General features: G+C 38.9%; 1 protein-coding gene across 1 annotated transcript in view; it reads left to right on the top strand.

The window, feature by feature from the left end:
• The window catches only part of LOC140343036 (protein crumbs homolog 2-like), a 67974-nt gene extending 63144 nt beyond the window's left edge, over positions 1-4830 (top strand). Inside the window, exon 13 of the mRNA XM_072429499.1 lies at positions 167-4830. Within this exon, the coding sequence (XP_072285600.1) occupies positions 167-391 (225 nt within the window). The 3' untranslated portion in view covers positions 392-4830. The remainder of the gene's footprint in view (positions 1-166) is intronic.
• Positions 4831-13011: the final 8181 nt, after the last annotated feature.

Below are 13011 nucleotides of genomic sequence, written 5' to 3'. Positions count from 1 at the left end.
AGTAGACAAGCCTAAGATTGTACCTCATCATTTTAGGGGATCCTGGCCTGACCCTTATACAAACAACATACATATGTCAATAAAGATGAGTAGCACTGCTATGAAAGTGATTATATTTGCTGCCGTTTTTTTGGTGTCTATGCTTACTTTTTTATGTTTAATGCAGAAACCACGTGTGGTCCGGAAAGCTCAAGCCTCCAGCCTGGTTGGCTCTGCTATAGGAACAGGAATGCTATTTATACTGCTGTTCGTAATTGCGGTTGTTATGATAACAATGCGGAAGAAGCGGGCTACCCAGGGAACGTACAGCCCAAGTCGACAGGAAAAAGAAGGAGCAAGAGTAGAGATGTGGAATGTCCTTAAGCTTCCACCTACAGAGAGACTGATCTAATGACAGCTATTGGTGGATGCAAATGGTGAAGATCAGCTGCAATAGAGGAAAGAAAGAGAATCTGGTATCCAAATGGTTCTAGAAGTATGGGGAGTCTCTGTAGGATGAAAAGTTGGGCAAATGCATCCTTACAGAAAACAAGTCTCCTTTTGTTATGTTATATGAAGTGCTGAGCATATGATTTAGCATGACAGAACCAAAGAAGTACAAGATCACCAAAAAAGACAGACTGAAGACCTAAACTGAAGATGCAAAAAGTCAGAGAGAGTCCACCTCATTTCCTGGCTTGAGGACATGAAGCATCATCTAGTCCTAGCCTCTTAAATTGTATTGTCCCTGGTTCATGCCTTTAAATGAGTTATGGACACTCAGCAATAAATGTAGGCGTTACCTAGGGCAGTCTGCATGCAAAAGCAACCTACAAAGGAATGCCAGTCTTTTCAGATTAACACTAACCCATGAAAGCTTTTTAATATTTAAATGACACCTCCCAAAGGGGCACCCACAGCTTGAATTGGGGCAATGAAGTAGTAAGGTAAGGTGCTATGATGTTTGTAGACATCAATGTACACTCCCTCCCAGCATCCATGATCTGTCTGCTTTTTCAATGTCCTAAAAACAAAAAGGATTTGTTTTTAGGACATTGCAGAAAAAGGAGATAGAAACCCTGGAAAACCAAAATAACTAAATCAATAAATTTAAGCTTTCAAAACAGACTATGCTATCCTTATCATAAAAATGAAAATGAGATACTGAAGGAAGATCTCTGTGTAGTACAGTCATAATCTTTGCAAGGGCAAGGAGAGTGGATATAAGGAAATAAAATGTAAGCACCTGGGTTAAAACCATAGTCATCTAAAAAGAGGGAATCTAACTTAGGGGTTCATGAGCCATTCTTTTTCCTCCTTTCTTTCTTGGTGAGCAAAGCATGGGGGCATCCCAACTAATTAATGAGTTTAGGAAAATAAAGTTGGTAACTTATCCTATTGTGAGAACAGTTTGGGAAAGATACTTTTCTATTTCAGCATGGAAGTCCCCTGTGCACAAAAACATGGTTTGTTGAGTTTGGTATGCACAATGTCCTGACCTCATCCCTACTGAACAACTTTAGGATGAATTATACAGGAAAAGTCTTCTAATCCAACATCAAAACATGACCTCTTAAATATTATTTTGGTTGAAATGCCCAAATTCATTCTACAATATCCTGTGAAAAGCCTTTCCAGAAGATTAAATGCCATTGGCACCACAAGGAGGATCAACTTCATGGATTTAGAGTGCGATATTTAACAAACTGATATAGATGTGATGGCCTTTATTGAAGTCGTCTACTGAAAGTTTCAATTCTCTTTCTGTCCTGCTGATTCACTGTCTTCTTTATTTTTTAACTTAAGAACGTTGAACGCCTATGAAGAACAAGTGTTTGGATGTTACAGTTTGTAGGGAATCAGATTCAGAAGTATTAAATCTTGAACAACCAGGCGAAGAGGTACTTATCAATGACAACCTTCTTTGAATTTAGGTTTATTTTTATGGTGTGACTTGTATGAATGGATTGCATTAATCACTATACTAATAATATTACTGCATTTTAATGTACATACTGTATTTAAATGTGATTGATATTTACAGGCCTTTTGTAATTACCTGTTATTTTTATGAAAGAAATAACAAAATGGCTGATTAATATTATGTGTTGCATAAATAGAAATTCATTAAACATGCCACATTGATTGACAGACAACCAGTAGCAAACCACAGATTCATAAGACTATTCCATAATGTATTTGCTAACAATGTCTGGTGACCTAACAACCTATCACCCAATATTTGTTAATGTACACAAGCACTATAAGCTGATAAATTGGATTCTGGGGACTTTCTGTTCAGAAAATTCTTAGTATGCAGGTCAGAGATCCATTTTCTTTTGCCCCAAGCCAAGAAGGGTTAAACATCACTGAACCATAGATCAGAGGTTACAGTCCCACTTTAGGTGATCTTGAAGCCTAGTTCAGAAATCTAAGAACCCCTCCCATATTTCCTCAATTTCCAAGAACAATGCAAAGTCTTTGCAAAAGTTCCATTTTCAACATTTATTTTATATTCCTACTTTTGTCATTGGAAGTTGAGCACTGTAATTATTCAAGCAAGTTTATCAAGTAACCCACTTCTGCAACCATATTTTTAGAAATTATGAATAAGGAGCTATAGTGTTCATTAGTTTGTGACGCTTTTTGGGTTCATGATGTCGAGATAAGGAATTAGGGTTCAGATTTAATTGATATGGTTTATTGCACAATTTCTGCCTTAATAGATTCAGGCTGTAATGTTTTTGTTTTTATTGTGTGAATGAAAGTCTCGAATGTGTGAAGAGAAAGCCTAATTAAAATTTCAGTTTAAGTTAGCTGAATGCATTGAAGGTTATCTATCTAAAAAAAACTTTGCAAAGCCTTACAGTTACTTTTCTTTAGAAAGCAGACACAGAGTAGAAAAGCCTATCCCATGCTAGAATCTATATAATCATGTACCTGGCTAAAGGCTGAAGTGACAAGGAAGTCTTCCATGCTTGGGCTGGCACAAAGTGGCATTGGTGTTGCCAGTCCTGGGTAGGCAATATAGGGCTATGGGAGGACTTAACAGCAAACAGGACATTGATAGGTGAGTAAACTCACTGGGTTCACAACAAATGATTAGGGGCAAATTCCACTCACAGGTATACAGGGGGCCTGATTTATTAAAACTCTCCAAGGCTGGAGGTGATAGACTTTCATTGTAGGGCCTGCAAAATCCATCAAACCTGCAATAGATTTATTTAAAATCATTTACTATTAGTTGGGAAATGTTTTCAACCCTGGACCAGATCAATTTCAGATATGTCGGATCACCTAAGTTCTCCCATGATATGTACAATCCTGGAGAGCTTGACCCTGGGTCAAGAGTTGAAGGCCTTCCAGCAACTTGCAGCTCAGGTTTTGAAAATACAATAGGCCTACGGGTGCCAGTCTTGTGATAGGCATGCATGTACATCCCAGTGCAGTGACCCTAAGCATAAATGTATGCTTGCATTTGTGGAACAAACCTAGACCTATAGTTGCATTTAGGGTTATGTGCATGTGTGCCCCAATGTATTGGGGTAGTATCTTGATACATATCTTAAGGAGGACTTTATGTGTTACCATACCTCCTGTTGAGTGAAAGTTAGAGCTCTCCAACAATTAGCTTTGCTAATTGCAGTCTAACTCGTCAATGGATGTGCCAACCTCCAGAGAGGGACCAGTGCTTCCTCAAAGAGAGAAGGTTCCTTCTCTAGAGCATGCTGGCAAGGGGACATGCATTTGCATTTAGACTGTGGCTGATTTCTAAAGAACATTTGCTGTAGAATACTGAACACCTTGTGTTTTAATAGACATAAACTAGTATAGCTGATAAAAACTTAAAGTTGAATTGAGCTTTTGGTTTCAATATTAGAAAAAATAACTTTGTGTAAGCACTTGATATTTGATATTCTGCACTTAGTGGACATTGTGTTTAGTGTAAATCATATTTATAAATTTAATTTTTAAACTGAAAGTGTATGCAATCCCTAACAAAGAACTTTTCTGATTTCTGATCTGTTAAATATCCCAATGTGATGCAAACCAATACCTGCTGAATATCCAGTGCTGCCCTGTGCACTGCTTTAATTGAGTCTTAACATGCTGTGTTAAGATTGTCTCAAGCAATCTTATCAGCCTTGCCCACGTTACCATTGTTTGTTACAGAATAACCCCCAATCACCATCTTATAGTGACAAGGAGAGAAGATGTGTTCTGTAGTCCTAACCCTGTTCCTGTCCTAGGCTGCCAATACTATTCCTCAGAAAACAGTATGGTGAGAGGGAGAGGTATGTGAGAGGGAAATTAAAGTAAATTCTTTACCCTCTACTGCTTTGCATTTTGTTTTGTATTGCTGTGATTTTACCAGTATGGAAACATGTTTTCATTTTTGTTCATAGACAGTGTTAACTTTGTAAAAAATCAATTTTTATGTATATTTTGTAAAATTGGTGTGTCCATTTTTGGAACTTGACAAATGACAAATATAACCATAATAAACAAAAAAGTTTTTTTTTAATAACCATATTTGTACCTATGTGTTATGTATTATACAAGATCTAAGTGCTTTCAATTCCTTTAAGTTTACAGTGGCCGAAATTTAGCAAGCCACCCGAGTGCTGTGTGAAGGGTTCCAAGGTATTATCAAGCCATGTGGGAGATAATCCTTCGTTATGTTCTGAGTTTCCTTACAGGCCCTCATGTCTTTCATGTATTTCAAGGTTCTAATTTATCCAGTTCATTGTAAATCTAATAATAGTTAGTCACATTTACCTAGACTTGTTCTTATAATGTTAATGTTAAAGAGGTAACAGTTCTACCAATGTAAGAAAATACCAAAATTTTTACTGTATATACTTGAATATAAAATGATGTGACAATAAACTGAGTTGCCTACTTTTACCTGAAAAAAAACAGAAAACCTACATTCACTCGAGTATAAACCTAAGGCACAAAATGCAGCCATCACTTCTAACATATAAATTAGTAATCAACAGAAATGCTAATAATGGGAATAAAAAAACCGATGGTGCATTTTTTTCAATATTTATTTAAAAAGGGTAAAAATTAAAAGCAATAGTGTGCTGTTTTCAAACATTGATTTAAAAGTGGGAAAAAAATAAAACCCCATGCACTTAAATTGTTTCTCTTTGTTCCCCTTCTTAGAGGGTAAAGTATTTTGTACTTTTGAGTTGGTTATGATAGATCACTCTCTATGATAGTAACAAACTCTAATAATGTCTCTGTTATGGTTTTTGCCATATTCAGCTTCTCCCGCTAAATTGTGGTATACTATGAACCACTGGCAATCAGTAGATCACCATTTTCAGAAAGAACTCATTTTACATAGAGCTGGAAGCTCCCTAATATTTTTAATCTTTTTGTTTATGTATATATAAAGGGTTGGGGGGAAAGAGGTTGAGTACTGTAAAATCAAACATTTTAACACATGACACACTAACAAACAAGTTAACATAATAAATTAAAAATAAGGAGAAAGAAAAAAACATATATTGAGGGGAAGGGAGGAAACGGGTAAAACAAAAAGGAGGGGGATTTGATGATCTCGGTTCTACACAGGTGGGAGGCCAGAAGGGTATTAATCCAGCCAAGGATTCCAGGTAAGTTCAAAGATATTGGGAGTGTCCTTAAGTTTATCATTAATCATATGACTGCTGTGGAGATAGTTTGAGATTTCCATGCTTTGGCAAGGGCAATGTGAGCAGCCAAGAGAATGTATCCAATCAATCTATTAGTGGGTTTAGGCAGAGACAAAGCTATCTTACTGAACAAGGCCTCAAAATTTGAGCTAATCATACAAACCTTCATCATTCCATAGTCTCCATGCGGAATAGGAAGGCAGGATAATTGTTGACATTTTAGGAAACGCGCAAACAAGCCATTAACCAAGAGAATAAATCCACCTTGAATGCATTGTTTTCCTGTAATCAGTGCAAGAAATTGCATTTAGCAATACAACGTTGTCTCAAAGTGAAAAGTCGACTCTGGTGGGAGTCAGCCCATGACCTTTGAACATCCGCTGTTTTCTTTTTTCTTTTTTTTCTGTAAATTTTTATTGCAAAATTTTCAAGAAATAGCACATAACAATAACAAAAACTAAAATAAGGGGAGAAACCTAAATACCACATGAAGAATGTATAAAATAAAACATTTTTTACCAAAGTTCTGGTTTAATAAACAATCTGTGAAGATTGTGCATACAGGAGTGTTGACATATATCTATAACATAGCACTGATTGTTTATCTAGATACAGTATTCTTTAGCACATTTTATCATGACAAGACCATACATTTTAATCCATAATACACAAAACCCAGACATAAAACCAATTGTATAATGGTATATAATGCTACCACTGCATTGAGAACCTGAGGAGGAGGGGAATAAAACATAAACATTACAAAAGGTGGGGGGGGGGGGAGAAGTAATGTGGAGGATGGTCAACATCCATGTGATTGAAGGGTTGTTATCTTATTCACTTTATACTATGAGGTCTTTTCATTGTGTGTAGGTGCTTGTCGTTTAGTACTGGTCACATGCAGCGCTAATCGCCTCATGTTTCTTTAAATGGTTATGTATCCTGGCTGTTATTAATTCTATTAGCCTTACATCCTCTATGTGCTTGATGAGATCAAGTGCCGTGGGAGGGCATGTAGTTTTCCACTGCAATGTGGTTAGTATATGGGCATTAACTTAGTTTGTATTTTTGACATACCTTTTATGGGAAGACCAAGAAGATGTGTCAGTGGGTCCTTATGAATCAGAACTGAATATAATCGGGGAGAGGAGCTTATCTACTGTCCCCAATGGGGTGATGAGTGGGCAATCCCAGAAAATGTGTAACAGCATTCCTACCTCTCCCCCACATCTCCAGCATAAGTCGCTAGATGATGGATATATGGCAAGTAATTGTTGAGGTGTTTAGTACCAAAACATCATTATTTTGTATATATTTTCATGGTAAATGGTACACCAAGAGCTTTGAGGGCATGGTCCCAGATTATTTGCCATATCTCTTTCGGTAGAGACCTGTCTAAGGTAATTCTAGGTTTTCCTGTAATTCCTCAAAGGATAACAACTTGCGTGTTCTATGATGTATAATTTGTCTAAAATGAAAAACATCCTTCAAACGCCATGGCTTAGTTATTTGCGTATTTAAGCTGTCAGGCATTAAGGGTGTGTGTAGAAATGATGTCAAAGGAGATCTATCAGTTGTCAAAAGATATTTATTCTTACATTTTAGCCAAATTTGTTTTGTGAATTGAGTAGGAGCTAACAGAGGACTATCTGATATTGAAAGTTTGGTGCTCCACAAAATGGAGTTTAGTTGTGTAGGGGAAACCCATAATTGCTCCAGCTTCTCCCAGCGATTATGTGGGAGCAGTGTGGTCCAGGAGGCTATATAACGGAGGTAAGCTGCATAATATTATTTCAGAAAATTTGGGACACCTAAAGGGAAATTTGCCTGTATGCCAGCAAGGACCTCAGAGGAAAGATTCAATGATAAGGCTTCAATTTTTGGTGGGATTAACTTTACATCCAGAAACCGTACCATATGCTGTTGATTCTGCATGAAGACACGGTAAAGAAATGTAAGGATTTGTTGTGAAGATAAGGATGTCATTGGCAAATAAGGCTATGCTAACTTTTGTTCCTTTTACAGTTATGCCAGAAATATCTAGGTGGTATCTTATTTGTTCAGTTAAGGGCTCTATATAAGCAAGGGAGATAACGGATAACCCTGCTGTGTACCGTGCTGTGAATCTTGGGAGCCATAGCATGCAGGAACTTAACTTCCGTCATGGGCGCTGAATACAATGCTCTAATTGCCTGCAGGAATGGACCTCTGATCCCAACTGTACGTAGAGTCTGGATCATGAACGGCCAACTAAGCCTATCAAAGGCATTTTAGCTAAGAATCAAAAGGCCCTTATCTAGTTTGTTAATGGCATCTATGAGGGATTTAGTCCTCCTAGTATTGTCAGCAGCTTGATGACTCATAACAAAGCCTACTTGATCCCTAGATATAAGGGAGGGCAGCAGTGGGCCAAGGCAAGTGGCCAGTATTCAAGGGAAAATTTTCAGGTCAGAATTTAGGAGGGAAATTGGGCGATAACTGACTGGTTCAGGGAATATGAGCAAAACAAAAAGAACCATTAGGATGTAGCACCAGGGTGAGAAGAGCGCCACCACTGAGGAGCCTGTTGCCATCAATCAGGAACTAAGGAGTCCGCCGGCAGCGGGTCCCAACCCAAACAAGATCTTGACAGAAGCGTTGTAAATCCTCTGGGTAATGAAAAAATGTTGATCTCCCTTCCTTCCTTGCTGTGAGGCTGAAGGTGAAGCCTATCTATAGGGGATGGAATTATCACGAAGAATGGTAATAAGTGGTTGTAGGCCCGGCGTTGTTGTAGGGTAGTCCAGGATAGATCCAGAAATAATTGGACCAGTGCGCCATCAAACTCGATGGTCTTCATGTTCTGTGTCTTTTACATAGCTTTCTCTCCGGTGGCAAAGTCCTGAGCTCTACAAACAGCATCCCGAGGTCTGATAGGGGGACCAGGTGGGTGGAGGGCTCTATGAGCATAGTCCAACCTAATTTTATTGGAGGTAGGGCAACCATGAATATTATTAAAGATTGCTTGTAAGACTAGCGGGGGAGCCTCAGCGGAGGTAGCTTCAGGCAGGCCGCAGACCCGAATATTTTGGCGCCGACTTTTGTTATTTTAATCCTCCAGATGCCAACGTAACTCTTTATTTGCTGATTCTTATGAATGAACACATTGCTGTAATTGTGTAACAACTAATTTGAAAGCTTGGAGATCATCATCGACGGATTACATTTTTTCAGTCATAAAACGCTAGTCAGCTCTTAGAACCTTGATCTCGGCTCAACAGGCCTCTTTGACCTCATGAAAAAGTTGGCGAAAATCTTCCCTGGTAGGAATTGCCTGTAAGTTTTTCTGCCATGGTGCTGGAAGAATTGTGAAAGATGGTGGCTCTGTGGTGGGTTAACCATCCCCCACCGGGGCGACTGGGATACTGCCACCTGATGTTGTCACTGGCAGGACTGCATGAAAAATGACCTTGGAGGAGATGAAGAAGGATGATGACCTAAGTGATTCAAAAACATGATGTCTGACCTGAAAGCAGGATGCTTGTGATTTTTTTGGAGCTGATCTGCACTGTAATGAGTCATCTAAAGAAGCCAATATCCCTCTGAAGTGTCTGGTAAGTGGGACCTCCAGAGGTGTCATGTCCCTTTAAGATGCCTGGGGTGCTTTGAAAATCCTCTTTCCTGAGTCCTGATGAGCTAGGAGGCCAGGGTGAATGCTGTGTAATCATCCCTGACCAATCAGGTTCAGGCTGTGCAGGAGAAAGGCTGTGAGGAGAAAGCAGACTACACAGCCAAGTTTGCAGGCAGCATTCCGGGATCCATGTTAGACATATGGCTTCCAGATGCTGGTGTCTGCTTCAAAAAGGCCAGTATAATTGATCGTTGGGTAAGACTTGCCTGCCTGCATGACCCTGATGCCTTGGGGTCTCGTAGGTGCTTCTGCTTCCACATCTGTGTGAGCTGGAACACTGCCCGAAATGCCGGAATGGAAGCCATGCAACCCCGCACCATATCCGCTCTTTTCTAGAAGTCCAACCTCTAGAGTCCACATTTCACATGTGTGTGGTGTCCAAGTTGAAACCAAACAAAAAACTGTACAACTGAAAAGTCTTGGCCTTTCATTTGTTTAGTTTGAAGAGCTACATTTAAACTGATCAAAAGCCAGATAGGAAACACAGTTGCAGATTTACTAACCCAAAATATTTGACATCTGACCTTTTTTTTACCACGGTGGAGGAGGTTCGTTGACATTATAGGACACATGTCCACAAGGCCTGAATGGCGTAGGTTAATATGGTTGACATCCATTGCTAAAAACTAACCATCATGTTCAGCAATAGAATGTTGTATCAAAATGTACTCTTATGGGAGTCAAACCCACAACTTTTGATTATTTGCCCTTTTCTAGATGTCCAACGTGCCACAGAGCCCTCATATCAAATGTGTAGTGTCCAAGTTGAAACCAAAAAAAACCCCTCAATTTATAATATAGTAAGTCTTGGCCCCCCATTCTTTTACTTTGAAGAGCTACATTAAAAGTGATCAACAGCTACATGTTAAGCACAGCTACAGATTTTCTAACCCAAAATATTTGACTTTTAAGTGACCTTTTTTTTTATCCAGGTGGAGGAGATGTTGATATAATATTTGGTAATATGGGATACGTGTTCACAAGCTCTGAATGGTGTAGGTTAATCTCTCTGTGTGGTGGACCTCCATTGCTGACAATTAGCTATCATTTTCAGCACTAGAAAGTTGTGTCTTGGTATTTATCAACTTTGCTGGGATTCAAACCCACAACCTTTTGATGCTATTTCATTTTTACCTTTCCAACACGCTATTCATTGCACCTCAGAGGTCAGCTTTCATGCATGTGTGGTCTCCAAGTTGAAACCAAACAAGAATGCCCTCAACAACCAACAAGTGTTTGCCTTCCATTTATTTAGTTATATAAGCTACAAATAATCTGATCAACAACCAGATGTTAAACTCAGTTGCAGGTTTTTCTAACCCAGACATTTTAACAACTGATCTTTTTTTTTACCCAGGCCAAGGAGTTTTGTCAAATGGCGTAGGTTAGTAGCTCTGACTTTCGAGCTAAGAATACACCTATGCCACAGAGCAGGGTTCTTTCCAACACATGGCCTCAACATTCTAGCTAATCATACAAGACTTCATCATTCATACCATCTGGCATTAGGAAACTTGTATACAAGCCCCTAAACCCCAAGTTTAAATCTCCATTGGTTCCCTGTTTTCACATTCAGCACTTAAAGGTTGTTTCAAGATTGAAAGTGAATTGAGGTGGGTGTCAAACCCACAGTCTTTGAAAAGCTGTTCATATTTAGAAGTTCAGCTATCAATTGTCCCACAGGGACCACTTGCCTGCCAAAAACTGGGAAGCTCACAAAGTGATCATTTGCAGTAAATACATCAACATAGCTTCTAGACTTTAAAAAAATCACAATCACAACAGTTAGATTTAAAACTTAAGTAATATAAATACATCCTAACTCAACATAAAAGGCAATTGCACTTAGATTCCGACGTCAAATAGAATAAATACGGACTGACCTCAATTTAAGCTGTAAAATCTCCAAGGTGGATAGGTAATACATTTTTCACCTATAGTGATAAACTGGGGAAACTCATAATAAACAAACTGAATTCCAAAGCCAAAATTCATTCTCTACCTAACATTATTCAGAAATCCAGGAGAGTGACCCAAAATCCAACTTCAGTTTCAATTGTTCAGGTTGGCCCCAAAGTTGGCCCCAAAGTTTAATTATCTTCGGGAATGGGCTATAAACTGAAGACAACCTTGCCCACATAAGTGTTATACCCAAGCGTACAAAGACACTTATCCGTTAGCGAACTATTGCCCAATTCCATTAATTACCTGCAATTTGATGATATTGACTAAGATAGTGTCAAACAGCCTTAATTTAGTTTTAGAAACCTATATTCATTTAAACATAGTGGGATTTGTTACTTATTGGCAGAGATCAACAAGATCAATTGATATGATAATGGCAATAACATCGAATTGGGATCAGGTTCCAGATAGGAAGGCTATTTTATTTTCTGTATATCTTCAGAAGGCCTTTGCTAGCTATTCCTGGGGCATTTTTGAGGCCTTCAAGCACATGGGATTTGGCCCAATATTCCCTCAGCTGCTATGCACGCTATGCAACCTCACGGGCTCAGGTTGCTTGGGGGATACCTTTTGGGCTTTCAACTTTCTTACTTGCAATGGCAATTGAACCCTTTGCCCATAGCTATCCGTAATTACCTAAATATACAGGGTAAAGGATTTGGTTCTGTGGAACCTAAATGTGGTCTGTTCACAGACAACATCTTATTGTAGGTGCCTTCACCTCTGATTTTAATCTATCTGTTTAGAATTGTAGCAATTAGTTTTTACCTTTCTACAGACCTGCTAGCACAGATACATGCAAATAGATGCAATACCCGTGAATTCAACTTACACCTTTTTATAACTCCTAGTATTGAGCTAACTGTATTCGCTTATTTAGAAGAATCCATGCAGATCTTTGCCAGATGGTTGTCCTCCCTGCAATCCTGGTTTGGCAAAATAGCTACTGTGAAAATGAATGTGCTTCCCACAGTACTTTACCTGTTTAGCAACCTCCCCATAATGACCCCGAACAAGGATTTTTTATTACTCCAATCTAAAGTTATAGCATTTACCTGGGGCGATAAAAGAAGCAGGCTTCCATGTTTTATCATGTATCCCCTGAAATCACAAGGATGATTGGGTGTCCCTCATTTCCAAACATATCACCAGGCAGTGCAGGTAGCACAGCCTTCCAGATATACTTTCTTTCAAAACTAGCCCCAATAGGTAGACATAGAGAACCTGGTTTGCCACTTTGACAATGAAAGCAATTCTTTGGTCCCAGCCTACTTCCGTACCAAAATTCCCTACCAAACTTTACAATTTTACTTGTATATAAGGGATTGGATAAAGAAAAATCCAGATATATGTTCCCCTCACATGCCCCTAAATCCACTTTGCAAAACAATTATTGGATCCTGTAATGTAAACAAATCTTCTCCACCTTGGTAAAAAAAAGGCTCAGATGTCAAATGTTTTCGCTTAGTAAATCTGCAACTGTGTTTACCTTTTGGCTGTTGATCAGTTTTTATGGAGCTATTAAACTAAACAAATGGAGGGCCAAAGCTTGTCGATTGTTAAGGGATTTTTTGTTTGGTTTCAACTTGGACACCACAAACATGTGAACTATCAAACCCTTGCCCTCCCTTGCCACATCCCAGACTTGGTCAATGGCAGAGAGATATCCGTAACCTTGACCACAACCTTTTCTCAAACTGCCTTGCGTCCCTAACCCCCTCCCTCTCCAAA

This window comes from Pyxicephalus adspersus, chromosome Z (assembly GCF_032062135.1).
Source record: "Pyxicephalus adspersus chromosome Z, UCB_Pads_2.0, whole genome shotgun sequence".
Taxonomy (NCBI): domain Eukaryota; kingdom Metazoa; phylum Chordata; class Amphibia; order Anura; family Pyxicephalidae; genus Pyxicephalus; species Pyxicephalus adspersus.
The sequence above is the reverse complement of the archived record's forward strand: the minus strand, read 5'-3'. Positions and strand labels throughout refer to the sequence as shown.